At 38.7% G+C, this 22,269-nt stretch overlaps 1 protein-coding gene across 1 annotated transcript in view; it reads left to right on the forward strand.

Annotated features, from left to right (window-relative positions):
- Nucleotides 1-211: 211 nt before the first annotated feature.
- Nucleotides 212-22,269, forward strand: part of SYNPO2 (synaptopodin 2) — a 79,001-nt gene continuing 56,943 nt past the window's right edge. Inside the window, exon 1 of the mRNA XM_071452304.1 lies at nucleotides 212-456. Coding sequence (XP_071308405.1) covers nucleotides 328-456 — 129 coding nt within the window. The 5' untranslated portion in view covers nucleotides 212-327. The remainder of the gene's footprint in view (nucleotides 457-22,269) is intronic.

The following is a 22,269-nucleotide window of genomic DNA, read 5'->3' on the forward strand; positions in this document are numbered from 1 at the left end:
GCTGTTGTTTTGATTTAGCTGGCAGGATAATCATGTTCAAAGCCAGCCTTCTCTGCCTCACGGCAGAGTCTCTGCCTGCATTCCCTTCAGCTCCAAGTTCACTTACTTTACTTTGAAGGTGGGCTGAGCATCGGAATCTGACGACAGAGTGGGCTGTGCCCTCGGGGCGAGGGAGCTCTTCCCTTCCCCTCAATGACCGCATTTGCTCGTGCAGTACACAGCAGCAGCAACAGTGTGGTGCTCTGGGTCTCCAGCTCTGCCCGGCAGACGGATCTGCAGCTCGCTGAACATCTGCAAGCCAAGTTTTTCATGTTCTCCCGCCTGTGAATGCTGCCCAACTGCGCCGGGAAAATGGGCACAGGGGATTATCTCTGCATTGCTATGAGCGGAGGGGCGCCGTGGGGCTTCAGGCTGCAAGGGGGCAAGGAGCAGAAGCAGCCTTTGCAAATCGCCAAGGTAGGAGCATGACACAAAGATGTTGTTGGAATTTTGTGGGCACGGACGACAGGAGCACTTGGTTTAAATCCATCCTGCTTCCAGGGAAATGGTGTGGATCTTGTTGTGATGCTTGTTTGAATTTGCTAACGGGTTTTGCAGAAATTCTACAGGTGCTGATTCTGTCAGTTTCAATAAAAAAGGATCATTACTTTTGGGTAGCTTGCAAATTTTGTTAGATGCTGAATGTTTCACTTGTGACACGATGTGTGCCTTTCAGCTCCTGTTTGCCTCTCTCTCTGGCTCTGAGCGTACTCAGCACATCGCAAAACTCAATCTCATATTAGGAAATGCTGCTTCAGTAATCTATTTATGATAGTTTTTCTACTCTGGTCATAGAATAAATACAGCTTTATAATGAGAAAATGTTCTTACTATTTTGGGAATCCTGGAAAGCATTACACTGACTTATCTCTGGTTTTGGAAAGTTATCCAGTCTCAGAAGCAGCTTTAATAGATGCCAAACATCCCCTCTTATATTTCATGAGCAACGCTGAAAATTACTGGACACTTTATAAATTATCTGCACGTATAGAAAGAGGGCAAGACAGACAGTAGAAGTTGACAATAAATTAAAAATAGGAACTGGTAGTCCCAACTTGCAGAAATAATTTTTCAAAGGTAGTTTTGTTAAAAATCAGTGCTCACTCTAGTGCAACAATGAAGATTTGTCACGGTTATTAAGGCTTATGTAACTGTATGGAGCTGCATTCTGTTCCCTTAGACAAGAGGGACAAATTTTGTCCAGAGCTCTGAGCTCAGCAAAATACCACTGGCTGAAACAGTACAGGGACTGATCATCATCCCATGAGCTCTGCCTAGTTAAACCCAGGAAGAGAGTTTAAAATGTGCCTTATCTCCTTCCAGGATCTGGGTAATGCACTACACTGAGTGTGTTTGACTTGGATATGGTGTTTTCCATCAGTAGTTTACTATTTTAGCTGTAACTTTCTCAGGCTGTCAATACACTTGGTTATTAGTTAACTTTAATTACTGTATCAGTCAGCTTTTTCACAAACAGCAGAAACAATAAATCGACCTCATTTTATGGGAGAAGGTACTTTTAGCTCCTCTGTCAAGAAAAGAACATATTTCACTATTCTTTTCACTTATTTCCAGTCTATCATATTAATCATATCCAGTAACAGAACTGTGATTTATTGAGGGTCTGAATAAGTTTTCTCATTTCTGTTAAGTTTTTTGTTTGTTTTTCTATGTGTTACAAAACTTGAAAATTTTTCACTTTTTTTCCTACCAATGGGCAACTGTTGCTGTGCAAGTAAAGCCTCTGAGAACAGATGGCAGTGGACTCCTGCCATCTAGTGAAAATTTGTAGCTAGAACTTAAAAATGGAGAGCAACAGTAAAAGGCAAGGGGCCTTGATTACATAAAATCAAAAGTAAAACCCACAAGATTCTGACTACACTTCAGTTTTCCTGATAAAAATGGTCGATTCAAGGGTGGGTCGTTTTTGGGTTTTTTTCCCCTCATGTTCACATCCCAGACTGGGCCACTTAAGCCTGGGTACTAAAGGCTGGGACTCGAGGTAGCTGTACCTTACTTGAATGCATTTTCAGTAATACATAGTATTTTCTAATGGGAAAATCCCCAGGAAGATATGCTCACATTTAGAAAATAATAATATGCATTTTTAGGAAAAAACTCACAGGTACAAGTTTGTTTTCCTGTAAATGAAAGGGAAAGCTCCAGAGGGGTTGCTTACCTTTGTTAGAGCAGAGGAAAGGGCACTCAGGTACTGGTCTTGAGTGGAGAAGTGACTGTGATAGAGATCTAAAGTGGAGAGGGATGTGAAATAAAGAGAAATGAGATAATCCATTAAAATATGTCAGAACACAAAATTCCCAAATTCACCCTACCTACTCTTGGATAAAGGAAACATATTGCTTTTAAAGCTGATGGGATAAGTCACTGCCACTCACTGCCAGGAGCAGCTTTACCATTTTTTTTATGCATTTTAAAATAGTTTTATTACATGTATAAGGAATATGTAAACCTGCCCCCCTCTGCCTAGCTCCTAAAGCATATGTTCAAGTAGCATTGTCACTAAAATCCATGAGTTTTGCCTGCAGTATAAATTATTGTCTTCCATTACCACGCAAAATATTAATGGAGAGATAAAGACAAACTTTTTACCAAAAAATATCTCGGTACTTTTTCACAAGTACTTTTGCAGATAAAACAGGCAATTTTCATCAGCAAATAATTTTACAACCACTAAATTAGATTCAAGACCTTTCAGTAATTTTTAAGTGTGAGATTGCAACAAATGGATTTTTCTGAAGTATGAGAAAGTATCATTCTGCTTGTCTATTTCAAACCTTTATTCAAGATATAAATTTGACTCGCTTTCTGTAGATGTATAAGAATTTATATTTATTTATATTTAACAATTCTCCTCCGCTAAACCCTGTCTCTGTACACCAACTTACTTTGTGAAGTCCAATAATGTTGCAAATAATTAATGAAAACTTATTTTCGGTTAAAAAGAATTTGCATATTCTATATACTGCTGCAATATAAAATAAAGTATTTTAAATGCTATGTCCAAAGAAAGTTATCTAATAAATGGATGTTTTTTAAAAAAAAAAGTTTAATCGTGAGTCCAAAGATAAGGAAAACACTGGTTGTGTGTATCCCTTAACTAAAGCATGTCAGTGCTGTCCTGTAGGATGGCTTTCCCAAAGCAGGAGATGGGAAATCTCAGTGTAGCAGTGACCCTAGAAGGATAAGTATTCAAGGTACATAAAAGCTAAGCAATGCATGATGTCCTTTTACCATGAGATATATGAAAGAATATTTTTGAAATGAATATCATTGTGGTTTTTCTTGAAAATTTCTTTGAGGTTTCTAATTTAAAATATATAGAAAATAACGGCTGATTTTCTGAACTAGCATTTGAAAGAAAGTCCTGTGACTTTTCCTATGAATACTTAACAATAGTTAACAGTAAAGTTATATCCTTAAAGAAGCATTTATTTGTAACAGGTAATTTAACAGAGTTGTCCCATAGATGATTTAGATTTATATTCATCTACAACGTGACTCTATTAAATCATCTTTGCAAGAGAGGTAGATTATTCTGAGCATATTTGTTACCTGCACCAAACAGTAATTTAATGGACTCGCTGTTTGTATCTGTCCAAGTCTTGGTAATTCATGTTTGGGAACTTAACCAAATAGTTCTAATATTTAAGGGAGGCAAGTTGCATGACTCTGACCTATAAGCACTTCAAAGGAAATCTAGATCAATGTCCTAAAAGTAAAAATGAATGGTTGCTTACAAGGAGGCTTCTGCTACTGCTTCCCAAATTGTAGCTTTACCTTTGGCTCAGTAATGGCACGTGACAACTGGCTGCCTGGTCATTTTAGACTTGTGCCCTTGTCCATCAACATGCTCAGATTTCAAGCCTCAGTTTCATCATTTTGGATTCATTGCAACCTGAAACAGAAAGTGAAACTCAAAGACTTGGGAATAACCTGAACCAACAGCGTGAAAAGTAATATCTGAATATGATTACTTAACATGGATGTAAACAGAGGTGGACTATGTCATGGTAGTTTGGCTTTTTCTCTGCATTTATCCAAAATACTTGACACATACAGAGCAACAACAAGAGCTTTTCATCAGGTTGACCCCTACACTTTGTCTAGTGGAAAAAAAAATAAGGAGTGAGAGATGTTAGCACAGTTATGCTTTGGATCCTGAGGTAAGGCAAAACACGCCGCTGTCACATATGCATGTGTAATGTATATATTAGCAAACACTGGGTCTATCCACAAAAGACATCACAGCTGCTGGGTTGAAGGAAACCTTTTTTAAGTTGTCATACTCCTAAATTGTCACCCTGCCTGCTTCCACTTGCAGGCAGGTAAAGGAGGTTGGTGAAAGCAGGATCTTCCTCTCCACCACTGCTTGGAACTGCATTTCTCAGCAAGCTGGGGGAAGGCTCAGCACTGAGCTAATGGCACCCTGCTGATCCCACTGAGTTTGTATCACTTGATATCTTAAGCAGGATTTGAGCACAACTTTATGCAATAGCAATCAGCAGAACAAGTCATATTCAAAATGTGCTGTTTGAACTTTGGCAGCAAAGGAGGGGAGTTTAGAGTCAACCTACATGATTTTAAACACAACTTGCCTTACTTGGCCTGTATTTAAAACTGTTTGTTTAAATTTGCTGGCTAATACATTTCCAAACATAGTTTGTTTTTGCAGCCTGGACAGACTCTTATTCTCAAATTCACCCTTCTGACCATCTGACACAGCTGGTATTTGCTGATATTCAGAAAACCCTGTAAGGCATATTTACATATTCTTTCACACAAGCAGTTATGTGGAAGATTGTGGGTTTATCTATCTTTTCTGGAGAGGATTTTGACTGTGTTACAAGCCTTGACCCAATTTAATAACCAATACATTTTTGCACGTGTTTAGATGATATAGTTCAGCTTGTATTTAAGTAGATTATCAAACTTCCATTGACAGAAGGGAAGAAGCTGGGCTTTCTGGAGCTTAAGTCAATTTATTTTGCAAAACAGAGGAACAAAGTAGGGTTCCTCAAATCTAGCTAAAATAGACCACTGTTAAATAACTTTCTTCTGAAAAATCTGCTAGTGCCAGTTGGAAAGATAATGAAGAAAAAAATCCATTCACCTTAACCAACAAAGGTTTACATGTTCTTCTAAAGGTTAGGGCTCTGTGTTCCCTACTTTCAAGCTTTTGCATTCCAGCCATTGTGCCAGTGGAAATGTTTAGCACTGGAGTCCCATCTAGTTGTTTAAAAGCTGCAGGCTGAACTAGCACATGAGTGTATAGCCCATTTTGGATATACAGGACTACATACCAAGCTGCTCTTGGCATGCTTCCCACAGTATTTAGCCAAATACAAGCATGTTTTGGATACATGGTATTATTCATTTGTGCTTATTTCCAACTGATGCTTTTCCAGCTCTCACGCTAGGCGAATTTTCAATGGAATAGAATGAACACCATAATTCACACTGATTTAAACTAAACAAACTAAAAAAACCAAACAGTGTATTCCTACTAAATTAGATTAGCTGCTTTGTATAGAGCTTTGCATAATTTTGTACTTTCTTTGCTGGAAACATTTAAAATACCCTGCAAGACATTATTACTTGTCATTGTTCTGTATTTTCTGCCATGGCATTCTTATTGTGAATGTGAATGTAATAGTAAGACTTCTGGCCAAGTTCACATTAAAATATCACAACAGGAAATATTATTTACAGAGTCCTCTAGGATTGTGTCTGATTGTTTAAGAGGACACATCTAACAATTTATGCATATCATGGAAAGCTTTTCTTTCAAATGCAGAACTCAGTGTTCTTCCTATTTGCAGCAGAAATATTTAGACCAGAAATTACTTTAAGGGACCATATTTCATAAGTTAAATGCTTAGCACTCTATAAAGAGAGAAGGATTAGCAGAGATAGCTTCAGCTTTAAGAGGAACAATTCTGTGCATGGAATTAGGTATGGACAGAAATGATAACATTTAGACTGCAACCAGTACTCATGAGCACTGGCTGGAACAAAACTGGCAGTAAAAAAACTCCTGGATATCAGCTTGAAGGTTTTAAATTTCAAACCTAATGTACACAAGTTACACAGTGGATTTTTTTTCCCTTTTCAGTAATTTATCCCATCTGCACCATTTCATTAGAATCTGTAGGCCATAGTCAGTAGGAATTTTAGGATCAGACTAACACACATTTAGACTGGAACACTTCAGTATGCACCAAAATCCAAGTGCTGTGTTTTGGTTACTTGCCAATACAACCCGGTATTGAGCATCAACGCCAAAAATCTTGGAAACACCTCAGGACCTTGCTCTCAGTGGAGGGCTAAGAACAGTGAAAAGTGGCTGTCTTATTTGTGGCTTATGTGGAAGGTAAATTCTAATAAAAACCTGACTCTAAGCTTGCCAGAGACAACAGGCATAGACCCCGAGCTCTCTACAATGTTCTGCAGTCCTGGGCACAGCACAAACCGTCCCTCTATTATTTAGCAGGGAAACTGTCTGCAAGTTGTCATTCTACTTTACAGAAATTGACTTTGAATCTTTTAAGGATCTTTCTTTGCTTTACATCTCCTTCCTACATCTGGGACTGGGCACTGAACGCATGGGTAACCTTTTGCTTCAAAAGAATTATGTCATCCTGGACTGAGTAGCTGAGGAATCATTATTTTATGAACTTGCCTTTTTGTAAGTATATTTTAGAAATATGGTCCTATTTAGGAAACTGGATGCTTTGGGTTTTGAAGCATGTTTTATATTACAACTCATTAGCAGATGAACTGGTGATGGGTCAAAACTATGAAGAATGTAGATAAACTGTAGTGTTCTAGACTGCTGATTTCATTTGATAGCTTTCTCCATAGCATAAACATGCCACGTATGGCATAAATTGCTGCAATATTGAATTTCTAGCAAGTTTCTGAAATAAAAATAATGTAGACACCATATGTCCATTGTGGCTCTTTACAGCAACAGAAAGAAAAGCAAACAGAATGACAGGGGAGCATAATTCAATAAGACTAAATTTGCCTTTACTAGCACTGTCTGCCTAATACAGGAATAACAGGAGCTGTTTGTTCTCTGATGGCAAAAAGATGGCAAAGCTGAAGCCCTCTTTTAAAAACCTAACAGTTGAAATTTCACTAAAGGAAGCCTCAGCAGAGGAATTGCTTTTTAACCCATGAACTCATTGGGAGCTTTGCCATTGACTTCAAAGGGCAAAGGATTGGACCTTAGTATGTATAATATAGTGCAGTTATTTAATTGGAAGCAGATATCATGAATAAAAATCCTCATTGGGAAAAGTGTAGCAGATTTTGTTATGGACCTATTTAGTACAGATTTCTGTGTCTAGCAGAAGTAATTTCCTTCTAAGGAACAAAAAAATCACCTTAGACTTTGGGGTTGTGATAACACGGTTATATTATGCAACTTTTATTCAAGTTATTTGGTAATTATTTGATATATTTCTTTTCCAATCTGTTTTGGAAGTCTGTGTGAGGACAAGGATACTTACTTGAGCTGAAGGCATTTCAATCTGCTTATTTCTAAGAGAAAGAAATTACTGCTAATAGTACAGAGTAGACTGGCATCACTGGAAACTAGAAGCCATGAATTAAAGGACTGATAACATATCAGTGTAAGCTACGGAAAAACTTTAGGCCGTGGCCCTCAGGTGCAAATGTTTACTGGTTGAAGGCACCCCTTGTAACTGCCCTCTCACTTGCTTTAGCTCTGCCAACAGACTGACCTGTGTCGGATGAATGGTATTCCCTAAACAATTTAGATATCAGGGCTTTGCTAACTCACCTCATTTTGCCTGACAGCTCAGGCAACACTGGAGCAGTTTATCTGTCAGGTTTGAGGTGCAGAAACCCCCAGGTGAGGAAAGCCAGGCAGCTGGGGGGGTGACGTTTTCCAGCAGGCACAGGTGTGGCTGGACAAGTCTGTAACTCCCTGACACACTCACCTTGTAGATTCTCCAACAGTTTAAGTGGCATCCCTTTGGAAAGGCTCTAAGGTCCTGCTTGTCATCTGTAAGAAAAGCACCCCCATGGAGAATTGTGCAACAGTAACTGCAATTGTTGTCTGTGCCTGTGTAGTAGGAGGCGTGCCCAAGATGTGCTGCCATCTGTTGTCATTATATTGCAAGAGTTCTGTTGTCATTACATTGCAAAGGTTCCACATTGCTAAAGTTTGTACCTCCTTGATGTTTCTTGTAGGCAGCTCCTCTAGCACTGACTCTTCCTTCTTCTCACAGCAGCCAACTGACTCCAGTTCCCCTCAGCCAACCAATCCACTCTTTTATAACACTCTTCTTACTGGCTACAGCTGTGGCCTGTTAAAGTCAGGCCTGCTCCTAATCCTTAATAATTAACCCAGCTGCAACTCTTTAGGGGGTAAGATTACTTTCTAAACTACCTTTATTTACTTATATTCTATCCCCCTACAGCTATCAAGGGGAATCACATCATGAGTTCTGACATTTTTATTGATCCACCACCACTGAAACAGTCATCTCTCTACTTACCTCTTAAATTCTCATCTTCTCTGCCAGGAATTCTTATTCTGCTTTCTCTTATCATTCTCTCTGTAGTACTTCTATTTAAATAGAAAAGTACAGCTACTTACTAAAACATGACTTTCAGTGAATTCACTGCAAATTGTGGGAAAAAATGCCACTGACTTCAAACCTTGTTATTTGGTTAGAATAGTTCCCATCACTTCCACTGATTTTCCTTTGGACTGAAAGAAACACAGAAAAGTTTCTACTTTCATGAGCTCTCTCAGCACAGAAATCTCTGAACTACTAGAGCTTAACAGATGTGGCTGGAATAGAGTGATCAGCATTTTGTTCCACAAATTACATTTTCCTATTCTACAGAGATCACTTCAAAGGCCAGCTGCTATAAGGCACTGATTTAATTACAGGGGATGCATATGGAAGTAATCTGAAAGGGATAAATAGCTTTCTTTATTATCATATATTCATAATGACCTTTCTGCATGCTGAAATAATACTTGCAGGATGGATAGTGTAAGACTCACTGGCAAAATCCTTCAAATTAGGAAAAACTATCATTAAGCATGAATGTTATAAGCAAATTCCAACATGTGATACCATTTAATGCCTAAGATCCTCATGAAGGAGGAGCAGCTGTTAGACATCATTCATAAAAAAAGAGACCAAAGTTTCAGAATTGTTGGCTTTCCAAAAAAAAAAAAAAAGGATATCTAGGAAATTAGAAGTGTTTCACCTAAATTGTCAGTCAGTGGAATAAGTATATTATATACATACTTATATATATATAAGTAATATAATATATTATATTATATGCTGATCAAAATAAAATAAGCCATTCACAGAAGTGGAGAGTTTCGTTATAGCATGCATAATAAGATTACATAATTAGCTTTTAAACAAAATTTTAGTTTTAAAAGTTTATCTCATGGTATTCATACTGTTAGTCAAAGTCAGTCTTTAGATGCATTGTGCATTTTTGGGGGTATCTGAGGGAAGGTAGCTGACATTTTAAAATCACAACAAGGACACTGTTTCCTTTGGAGCCCCCCAGTCTCTTTGGTAAATGAATTTGAAGTGTGCCTTTAAGTCCACTTTAAATAATCACCTTTTCATGATATTGACACTATTGATTATCACTAGATGGTACTCTTCACAGTCCCCAAAATCATAGGTAAGTGAATGTAAAGACAGTTCTACCTTGGAGAAGTTTTCATTGAGAGGTTTAATGTTTTCTTCCTGAAGCTGAAAGTATTGTTTGGCTCAGCTCCCCTTAGACCACATAGCAGAATTAATGCCCTCAGGAAAATTTGTATATAAACCAAGTCAAGAATCACAGAATATCAAATTAATCAAAATCATAACATCAAATTAGTAATTCCAAATCTTCCTTTCACTTCTACTTATTAGTCCCTGCACACAAATGAAATGCAATCCCCTTTAAGGAGGGCTCCATAAGTTTGTACTAGGCTTTGACTTGTGGTTTCATAACACAACAGTTAGGACAAAATTTGATCTTAGAAAACAAGCCTGACAAAAACTATTTCAGTCGTATTGCAGAAGAAGGAAGCAGCTGTAATCCTTTAAAGAGAAAACAAAAGTATTTCTGCACCTATCTGACACCACATTATGAACATTAAATAGTAATATTACACACAACTATTGATTACATGCAGTGAAATAACAATTAAAAAGAGTATGAAAAACATTATCTCAAACCTCAGTTCCTTGCAGCCCAATATGATGACAGCCTGAGCAGACAGGGCTGGGAGCCCTGGAGGTGTAAGAACTCTCCCAGGTCTTGCATCCAATTTAAAACAAATTTTGAGCTATATTAAAATGGTGTTTTTAATAAATTCCTCATTATCCTTTCTCTGCCCTCACTTTTAGTCATGACTTCAGTCTGTAACACTAGCTCTTCATTTTACTAATTTGATTTACAATAGACTAACATGAAGTACACCAAATCCAAGACTTGCCTCATTGACCAGTATTGGAAATCTACCTGAGTTTTGCAGCCTAAGCCCATTTTTACTCAAATAGTTTAAAAATAACAGATCAGTAGTACAGGTGTGATGGGACTAAATTTTTCATGGTTGAATCTTCCTTTCAAGGGTCCTGATGCAGCTCCTAAATGTGCTACATTTTAAAGTCAGTTTCCACATCCCTAGGATAACGTTACCAAAGCATTTCTGATTTCATGACACAATTTGTGACTACAGAAGGGGTTTGACTTTAAAACCTCTTGTCATTCTGTTTCAGTTTTCTTCCTCTGTATTTACAGGAACAGTGAGAAACAATCCAATGAATCTTAATGTAGTAAAAGACCCATGAATGCTTCTTTTTCTGCACTGGCAAGAACAGTACAAAGGCTACAATAATTAAGCCTGAGGAGGCAGTGAGGGTTGTGGCCTGTCATTTTTTTAGCGTTACACTATGAACAAACAGAGCACTGAAATGCATGGCCTGACAACAATAGTACCCAGCCCTGTACCAGCCTCCTGGGTCACTCACTGCTTGTTTGCTTCCAGGCCTGATTTGCATAAGAGGCTGGAAAAGTTGCAGAGGCTGGGAATTAGCACAAATTGATATGGGGTGCTAATTGACTCAGGCAAAAACTAAAGATGCACTGACCTGTTCAAATCAGACTTGCATTCAGGCTTCTGGATTCCTGCATCATCCAGTGCTGAAGAATTCAACCCTGGCATGGTTCATCAGCTGCTGGGCCCTGGGATAAAAATAGACAGGCAGAAATGGGATCATGTTTTAGCATAATCAGCTGAAACTGCAGAGGGTGGGAAGGAGCCCTTCCTCTTGTAGGAAATGCTTTCTTTTAGGGTGTCTTGGGTGTTGCTGTAGGCAACAGCATGGCAATGGAGCTCACCTAAAATGAGAGCCAAACAAAACCTTTTCCCAAAATATTTTACTGCTCTAGACCCAAATACTTTTTTAAAGGTTGAAAAATCCTCATTGTTCCATGTTTGTGGGCAGGTATGGTCCATCAAGAGCAAGGAATGTGATTTATTTCAGTGAGTGGATCAAATGTGCCAGATGCAGACCCAGTGATGGACAGCTGTAGGAGTTACCTATTGCCTCAGCCCTATGCAGAGCCTCTCCTGTCTGACAAACACCTAAAAAGCTTCTTCTAATAGCTGTCCATCAGATCATTATGAGAAGAAAGATATGTTATGAAATCTCCTCTGCTTTTTGAGCTCTGTAGTACTACAGAAAGCAATGCCCACCTAGGGGATTCACGTAATTTCATGTTAGACCTGTATGTCCCTTAAAGCAAAAATTGCACTGTTTAGCTTAGTTTAAAAGTTCTCATGAACTTCTGTGGATTTCTTCAGTTTTATATTTGCAAGATGCTCTCAGGCCAGATATTTTCATGTGCTTGGGTTTCCTTTTGGACATTAAACTTGGCTCACAGAGGCCTTTTGTACCTCTAGTTTCTCCATTATTTGAACACATTTCCTCCCACCCTAAAGCAGTATCTCAAATACAGATCCTGACACAACTGCACTTGGCTGGTTTTGACTAGTTTCTTCCATGCTAAAAGAATGCACAATCCTTTCCATCACAGTGACATTAAAATGCTTTTGCAATTAATTGCATAAGTTAATAAGAAAAAGGTAAGTTTTGGGGCAAAATAATAATGAGAAAAGGAAACTGGACACTGATTCTAACACTGAATTTAATTTATGGAGGTGCTGACCCCTGACATCTTTTTAAAGACTACACAATCCTTAAAAAGTGTGCTTCCCAGAGAAACTTGAGGAGATACTAGCAGTTCGTATAATAGGAGCTTTCTCTCAAAATTTTATTAGTAAGAGGTGCCAGCAAAGTCTTCTGAAGCAATCTGAGTCAGTTTATCACCTTTTAGGTGAAAAAGAGCACTGCACATGTTCACATTCCTATTCAGTTGCTTAAAAGGTCACTCCTGATCTTCAGTCAGTTTTTAAATTACTCCTTATATCACCAGCATGCTGAAAACTGTGGCTATAAGAGTTTCTTAAAAAGCTAAAATCAGTGCCATAAGATAAGGAGTTATACAACCTACCAATTTTCAATGTACATAGTAATTTGAATTGTTGGGAAGCACTTGCTCAGGAAATAAATACAGAATTATGGAACCCATTCACATACAAATGTCTTTTCAGTTAATACCTGTGCCTTCAGACATTCCTCCTGGCCTCTATTCCTTGTGTTTGGTGCTTGGCATTTGGGAAAATGATGCAGATCAGGGCTGACTGACATTACCAGGGGCTTCCTTACACTCCTTGGAAAATTCACCCTATGCTGTATTGCTGAAGGAACATCATATTGCCAGATGTTCCTTCAGACTGCTTTTTCTGCACAGTGCATTTGAGAGGGGAAGGCAGTGATGTCCATTTCCTCTTCTGCTTTTGGATCCTGTATTCAAGTTAGTATTTGACCCTTGCTGGGAGTTGACACACTTTCCATAGGGAAAGGTCACACGGAGGATTTTGGATTTCAGAAGCACTTACAAAAGGTGCCTCTTAATTGGTACAAGATGCAGTTATTTGTTGTTTCCTATGCAGTTTTCAGCCTAAAAATCAAGTCCTGAGGATGTGGTACTGTTTAGGATTTAAACATAGTAAAGTTACTTGGAGGTTCCACAACAATGCAGCCGAGTCAGATGCATAATTTAATAGTTGAAAAACATGCAGGAGATCTTGGAGCAAAGTTGGAGCAACAGTAGCCACACAAAATGAGAAGGGATGCTGCTATGCTAGAGTAACACAACGAGGGCTATCTGGAATATTTCTATGACCATGTTGGGGTGAAATCTGACAGCAAGCAGTTTTTTTATGGCCACGTGTTAATCTTCTTGGGCAGGATGAGTTATTAAATTAAATCCTCAAAATAAGCAGCTCTTTCATGTGCACTTATATTTTCCAGATGTATGATACAGTCAAGATTATCCTCTGCATCTGCATGTGCTTATTTCTTTGGTTGTTATTTTTAGAAAATTCTTTAAAATTAGTATTATTCTCACATCTGAGTAAGATTTGAAAATATTTTTTATTTTAGTCTCATAGCATTTTCCTGTTATGCTTCTTAATCCTTATTTCTTTATTCAAAGTTTTGGAAGAGACCAGGATTTAATTTAATGAATCAAGTAGGAATTTTGTCCTAGGTTTCACTCATTTGAGGGATTCAGCAACATCAGTAATATTTACCTGTCACATATAGCAGTATGGTTTTATAAAAATTACATCCATGCTAAAACTAAAAGCTGTGCCTCAACATGAATAATAGCACTTCAGTTGGTGATGTTTTTCAAGGCCCTTCCTCCTTGACAAAACCAGTGTTGCAGAAAGTCAGCACTGTGTGTTCAGCATGAGGCCGTTCCCTGCTGAGTCCATCCCTCAGTGATCCTGGCAAGAAATGTGCACCTGCAGGTTCTGACCCTCTGCAGGAATCTCACTTCTAAAAAATACTTTAAACTAAGCTTCCAACTCATGCCCATGATCTAATGGCATCAGTTACCCTGCATCCCCTTGCTCTGTGAAAGGTTTGTTAGGAAAACATTCCTTCAGCTCCCAGAAGGAGCACATCTGGCTGGGCTTGCTATAGGATCGATGCTTTTCATCTTCTGTCTGTGGAACTGCAGCCTTGACTTAGCAAATGTCTTAAAGCTGGCACAGATCTTAGACAAAGACCATGAAAGTATTTCAGCATCTATCTGGGATGAGAGATGCCATATTATGTTTGGGTTAATATATAAAAATAATAATTCAGAGGAAGAAAATGAAATAAAATCATAAAAATGTATGCCAAAAGTCTGCTTGAAACAATACTCCAGCTACTTATATTAAGAATTGTCAAAAATGGCAGCATTAAAAACAACCCCAACTGGCTCCTTCCCAAGCTCCATGCCTTTTGGATTTCCTTAAAACTTCAATCTACAGTTTCTGAATAATGCAACCATTGTAATTCAGGGACGCTCCCCTGCTGGTTTTGATTAATTTATTTTAACAACACAGAAAAAGTCTGCTGTAACTCCTCCGGTAACATAAATTCCTTTTACAAAGGATTCTGTTGTCTCCACCTCTCTAATAAACTATAGTGTCAGGGGTTCAGAGCTAAATGGATGGCAATACAACTTGAACAATTCATCTCTGCTTATGTGTCTGAATTAATATCAGGTTTTTGTCCCCTTCTACCTTTGACTAATGTATAACTCTATTCTTACCTTCCTATAGAAGTAACAGATCCATTGAAATAGCTTAATTTGTATGCAATCACACATTTTATACTTGAAAAATTAATATCTTGAAAAAAATGTCAGATATCTAAAAAAAATCCCCGTAGCCCAACTTATTAAAACTTACTGTGGTTCTCCTGACAAATGCACCTTTCCTTACAGTACCAGCTACTGGAATCTGGTTCTTACCCAAGTTCCAGCTTCCAATAAAATTAGAATAAATTTCAGGATGTCTTGGATTGCAATGTAATCCCACTCTCAAGGGAGAAAAAACCCAAGTAATCCCAAGTTTTTAATGTTTTATTCTTTTTCATGTGGTACTAAAGAAACTGGCATTTGCTGGTTGCAGGGCTAATGGAATAAGCCTGGCAAGCCCATGGTCTGAGAACAAAATGCCCAGTGAGGACACTTAAATACCTGTTACAATTTCTCAGGACAGAAATGGAGTAGCACAACAAAGCTGCTATTACAATAACAGTGGCTTTCAGAGGTTCATAGATTGTCACAGCAAATTATGGCATGCAGATATTTTCCCAAATCCTAAGAGCATATGTATTGTCTAGCATTCAAGCAGCATGATTCCTTTTGGGAACCATACAGCACTTGAAAAGAAATTGCTGTTAGCTTACTTATACAATTACATACTCTTGAACTGTTTTCATTTCACATAAATATTAAATACTCCTTTGTTTAAACTAATCGATTTTAAAATATTCTATGAAAGGAAATCAAAGACATGTCAAGCTGTTTCTTACAGATTTCTGGTAAACTTGCTGCTCATTTGACATACTGCATGTGTCATTTCAACAATGCCCTTATGTGTGAGTGTATATACAGATGCTTTAGGCTAACATTACACAATGTCCTATAGCTAGCACTGTTTTTGTAGTCCAAATAAAGTAGGTAGTGTTTTTATAACTATCAATTCTTGGGTTATGGAGAATGTCTTCAAATAGAAACAGAAAGAGGTTTATCTTTATAAACAGGTCTCATTCCCTTAAAAGGAAGTTGTTTCTTTTTTCTGCTTCTTTGGAGAACTGACTACAAACTGGGAATGGTTATTGTATGACTCATTCGGGAAGAATAGCAACAGTGTAAAAAGTTCAGAAAGGATTTTAATAAAACCAAACCAAATTATCTTCTCTTTTGGGCATGATAAGAATAGTTTGAAAGAGCAAAATATGAAGATTTTCAGAATGCTGTAAGTCAACCTAATACTGTAGTGTTTTGAAGGGAAGGTGGAAAAGGTTGGCAAAGACTAAAACATTATGCCCTAGTTTCAGTTCTATAGATAAGACAGAAATCCCCTTTCTTAAGGAAACTTTAATTTACTTTATTCTGGTCTGGTCTAGTCTGGCAGTGAGCTCCTGCATGCACCCAGCAAATCACTGGCTGCCAAAACCAGACATGGAGCAGGGGAACCATCTCCTACTCAGCTATGGGCACTAGTGGGACTTGGCTGCTGCAGCCCAAGTACTTCAGGTGCTTGGGAATTCCCCCAAACACCAACACTATCAGTTAAACTGTTAACAACTATAACATTATTCCAATAAAACAACATTGATGCTGTGCACAGTAGAGACTGCAAATGCCACAAGGAAATATTATTGTATTATTTGCTGCACTGCCTTCCCTGCAATGCCACAAAGGATACACTAGTAAAGTTAGGACAGAAAAACTTCTGTTAATGTTTATGGTTCAGCATCCTTTCCTTACAGCCCTCATCTTAGTTTTTTACAGTTTTATAAATGAAATCATGCCTTCAACATGCCACTTACTGTTCTGCTTCTCTCAGTGCTGCAGCACTTGAGTACCCTGCCTTTCAGGGGGAGAACCTGGGATTACGTCTCATAAAGCAAAGTTTTAACAGGGTTTGTTAACCCTGTTATCATCTTAGGAACATGCATTGAAAAAGTGCAGGCTTGCTCGTGCAACAGCTGGGTGAGAGATGCTGGCTGTGTAGGAGGTGCTCCATGCAAAACATGGAAAAATGCCATTTTTTTTTCCAAGTTCAGCACTAGTTATTTGCATATTGCTAATCTAGCAAGAGAATTTTATGAAATTTTTATTTTCTTTCTCCTTGTGTATATACAATATAAAGGAATTTGTCCTGTGTAGTCAAGCCACATTCCCTTCAATTTCGGACTATTAGGTGGTTTTTGTCTGAAAGTTCATTTCCAATGTTGTCCATTTATATAAAAGTTCCCCAAAATGCTAGTAGAATTTTTTTTTAATCATTCTCTCATGCTTGAAGCACTATGAAACTTTTCCCTGAGTGTTTCTCCTAAGTTTAGTTCAATTGAGGTTGAAGTTTATAGAAAGTGACCAAGTGATTTCAAAGGGAGTTTCACATTTGGAAAGCAAAACCACAACTGTAGTTTGGCAAGACTATTGATGTATCTGGACTCCCATTCCCAGGAATTTTACAGGAAAATGATGAGCATTTCAAACTGCCATGAGGCTGACTGCATTTGAATCTTGTGACCATATCTAGAATGTGCTGTAGTTTCCAAGTTAAGTTAAAAAAAAAAAACTTCAATACCCTCTTCACCCCACTTCCAGCTTGCTCATGTTGGACCATTTGGGAATGTCCTGGCCAAACAAGGTTCATGGATGTGTCACAAGCATTCAGTTCTTTCTGCAAACCCAGAAATAATGACTCTGTGCTTTACAGTCTAGCCCAGATTTTACAGTAGAACTTAGACATTCACTGCTGATGCTTTATGAGGTACCTTGGATGGTGGGAGATCTCCAGGCAAAATCATATTTTACCACTGGAGTAAATTGTGGATAGACAAATGATAGAATTTGGCAATTTTATTAAAATATATATATATATATATATTATAGATCTCTTATTTTAAAAATATGTGGGTGAAACTGTTGCTGTCCCAAAGTGCTGTTCATGGTGGGGACCTAGGAGGTTGCTGTTTGGGAAGGGTCCTGCTGCTGGGAACAGGAGGCCAGCTGGGACAGGAGGCTCCTTCTTGACAATAGTCTGGATAGTGCTCTGTCTGATAATGAGGGAAGTGATATTTCAACAGGCTGCAGAAGAGAGTCTGCAGTGCCTCTTGTAAAGGCCTACCCTGGACCTGGTTGCCAGGGAGCTGCAGGAGGGCGAAGGCTGGCAGCAGAGAGGGAAATAATGCAGCTGAACTCAATTAGAGTGCATCAGTAGAACCAAGTGAACTATTAAAATAAACAGTTTCCCTAAATCAGAAAGGGTTATGACCACAGAAATTGGAGCCTTTACAGATTTCTTTACACCATATTGAGCTATTCATGTTTTCTAACATAAGCCACTGCATTGCACAGTTGCAAATGTGCCGAGGATGTGATTTTGTTTAGGCTGGCACACATGGCAGGGACCCACCCTGGCCATTTTTCAGAATCAGAGATACAGCAAGGCACTGCTTTGCCCACAGACTGAGGAGCTGCTGCCTTGGTTTGTGATCAAAGGGAACCAGCAGTACCAGCAGGAGAGAACAGGACTGTGAACCAACCCTTCCTTCCCCCTTCTGCTGAGGACTCCTGCTGAACACCTGCAGAGAGGGCAAGGGTTCTTCTGGTGGAATGGCTCCAGATTTTCCAAAGATCCTGATCAAACCACTGGCCAGGATATAACCCTAATGGAGGAGAAACAACCCAACACTTTACTAATGCCTTCGCATATCCTGGATCAATTTTCCTCTAAGCGCTACCTAATTGATTTAATGAGAGCAATTTTCTTGATTTAAAAGGAAGCATCCTGAGTATTTCCTGGACTGTAGATTTAATTTGTTTGGCATTGGTATAGGTATTCATCAGCCAGAAAACACCTAGTATTTATAACAGCCATTGCACTTCATGCTAAAGGCAGAGATTTAGGAAGAATCTGGGTGTGAGAAAGTGCTGCTTGCAGTTGAAACAAGTGGGTTCTTGGAGCAATACAGAGTGCATTTCCCTACTGCTTAGACTTCCTTGATGGTAGCTTTTGCAGATACTTATGTCTAAGTGAAAAATCAAAGTGAAAAAACCTAGTAATACACAGCAATAGCTATGAGAAGAGCACATACTGCAAGAGATTGCTAGGTCATATATTCAGGGCAATAATACCATGTTCAGCAAAGACAACAGAAATACTTAGAAGTACCTTGGCTTTTAGGTGGTATTCTCAAATTATGATTTCCTGCCTAAAAGAAGAAAAGGATAATGAAGATAAAGACAAGGCAAAGACAAGAAATAAAGGAAACAATCTTATCAAAAATGATAGGGTAGGAAGCATCCTACATTTCTGTATATGAAAAAAGACTTGAAAGAAAGTGTAGGGATAGTCCATAAAAGCGTTACCTCAAACTGCTGTGGAATTTGCAGTTGAGCTCCCATTTCCTTCAAAACTTGAAAACGACAAGTTCCTGTAAAGCAGCCTCCTCAAAGCTGCAAAGGCCAATGGTTTAGTTTATATTTTCCCTACTGCAGAGCAAATGAGTGACAGAGGTCAAGCACGCAACTCGAAAGTCAAGTCCTTTCCCTAAGTCCCTTTCCTGTTGCTGCCTCCCCTTAGTGTTCCACTCTCTTGGTTTCTGAGTTCTCCTATGCATTAGTTGGCAGCCTCAGCTTGTAGCAAGACAAATTTACACACAGCACCACCAGAATTCCAACTTGGTATATTTTGAAAGCCTAAATTCAAACCAACCCTTATGGAAGAAAACTTCTCAGATCCTTTTGCTGGAGGAAAATCTCCATGCTCAAAATATAAAATATCTTTTGCCTGCTTTTTTGCACTCAGGAGCAGAAATCTAAATTGTTTGAAAGATTTTTTTTCTCCAAGTAATACCTTTTTTGGTTATGGACCAGTGGTGCTGACAAGTATCCAACTCTTGCCAGGAGCTAAACTACTAAATGTCAATCTAGTCCATTTTTGACAGTACACATGCAAGGTACGGCCACAGCTGTAAAACAACCTTTTTAGCATGCTCCTTAGAATAGCTAAAATCAAAACTGCAAGAGAAAGCACAGCCAGTTTCAAACCTTGTTGTGTAACAGCAATAAGTACTTCTGAAAGAAAATAGCCTGATGCACAGAACAAGGGTGACAACAGGTTCTATTTATCAAAGTGTACCCTAATGGAACTAAAGATGGAGTAGAAACCAGAAAGTCAGAAATATTATTCAAATTTCCTAGTTTGACCCATTTTAAACTCCTGCAATGTGGGTGAGAAGTCTGTAATATTTTGTGCTTATATATTTTGAAGCATTTGGATGCCAGGACCTAACTGTTAGCTTCAGCCCAAGACTGCTCCAGCAAACTCACTTTAGAAACACCAAGTTTAGTTTTCATATGGATGTGGTCAGCAGAACTGATTAATGGCAATGCAACATGTTGAAGGGCTCCATTGGAAGAGCTGGTTCCAGTAATTATTGCAGCAGTTACAAAGAGCTGATGAGGGGCAGGGAGGAGTTATGAATCCACACAGAACAGTCCCACATTACAGCCCAGGGCCTAAACTTATGAGTCAGATACAGCTTTTTCTGGAAATAGTTAGGGGTTGGGTTTCCAACTACTGCTCTTACCTGTAAACCTGCCTTTATCACATCTGAGTTGTTAAGTGGATCAGCTCTGAACACATTCTGCAGTCAGAACCTCATCTAGTGTCTCACTGTCCCTCATCCCTCCGTAGGCTCTGACACCCAGCATGTGCTCCTCTGATTTCCTTCTGCACAGACACATGAGCACACAACTTCCACCCTTGAATTATCCAAGGGTAATTGGATAATTACCTTGGTCTAAAAAGCTGTCTTCAAACACCTCATATTGCTTAGTCTAACCTAACTCCTAACCTGGGCCCTATTTTCTTCTCCTCTCTCCTTGGTTTTCTGGTCCTTTTCTTCTAAATCCTTCCACATACATCAACTACATCAATTCTGACATCAGCTGGGCTGTTAGAGTTGTCTTTTTGGTCATTTCTATCAGGGGAAACAGCTCCACTAGGCTTCCCCCTATTTAATGGCATATACATGTCTTTCCTGACACATCCCATTCCTTCATCTGTCAGGTGTTTTAAGGAAGGGAATTCAACGAGCAGGTTTGAAAGAAACCATTCCAGGTAAAGGTACTGGGAAGCCCTGATGCATGATGAATACCAAAGTTCAGTCTGGGATTGTGAGGGTTATCAAACAGGGAAGAACAGTAACTAAAATGTTTTAACTGCTTCACTACAAACACTGTGTGCACAAGAAGATGTAAATGATGATGACAGTAGATTACACTTGCCTTCAAACATACTCAGTATGAAATTCTTTCTCATTTATGCAGCTGAGCAAATTTACTTCAGCCAGCAGGTGGGAGGGGGGGGTCTAAGAAAACTGTTTGGACTACAGAACAAGAAGGCATCTGCACAGCTGAAAGCTTTGAAGGCATGCCAATTGATTTGGGGGGTTTTGTCTTTCAATAAGGTTAAAGCTTTTCTAGAAAAATCCTAGTATTACTTCTACTCCTTACACCAAAATTAAACCCCAAATGAAAACAGCATCAGGGATAGTCATAAAAGAACTTTTATGGCCCTATAGACAGGGTGTCCCAAAACAGAACAGTATACAAATAATATATTGAATAATTTATATGTTATACATTCAAACAACCATCAGCCATGCATGTCTTTAGAAGTGTTGATATGAAATACAGAAGTTGCCAGTTCCCAGCAAAAATCACCTATAGATGCTTACAAATAGCAACATCCTGTTACTGGATGCTATTACTATTATGCTTCAGTATTTAACTAGGCTTGGCAGGCAGAAGGAAAAACAAAAATATACTCACGTTCTGGCAAGCTACTGCATGCTGAATTTTAGAGCATTGGCCATGCAACCATCTTGTCCTATTTAGGAAATTTTTCTGTCTAGGTTTCTTTGTCTGGGTTCGATAATGTAACAGCAAGCTGATCCAAAATGACAATAAGCTTCATTCCAAGTGCAGTAGGAGAACACAGGCACAAATGCTGCTTCACTGCTTGTCCATAAGGAGCATTGCAAAGGATCTGTCAGGCTCCTAAAGGAACAAGTCTGTTGCTAGCACCTTTCAGACAGAATTTGCTAGTATTGCTGATTTGCTACATTTGCACACAAAATAGCAGGGTATGTAAATCTCAAGATCAAATTCTCACACAACATAAATGTTCTAAGCATAAAGCTTGGAAAGACTGGATTGTACTCAAAGCTTGGGTGAAAAAAAAGTAGCAATTCCTCTTGTGCAGCTAAATTTGGAAAACAAGTGATCCCAGGTGTGCTCTGCAGTGGTTTGTGGGCTTCCTTAAGAACATAATGCTACTCAGTGCAAGTCGGGCCCACAATATCCCATTCCTCAACAGTGGGCATTGGAGCTCCCTTGCCTAATAAGTGGAAATGCTGGAAAGGTGTTTGGTATTTTCCTTCTGTTTTCTCTGTCCCCCGCATTGCCTAAATCCAAATTTTCAATTTAAGA

Source organism: Agelaius tricolor, unplaced genomic scaffold (assembly GCF_023055355.1).
Source record: "Agelaius tricolor isolate 1412-34295 unplaced genomic scaffold, bAgeTri1.0.p SCAF_34, whole genome shotgun sequence".
Classification (NCBI taxonomy): Eukaryota; Metazoa; Chordata; class Aves; order Passeriformes; family Icteridae; genus Agelaius; species Agelaius tricolor.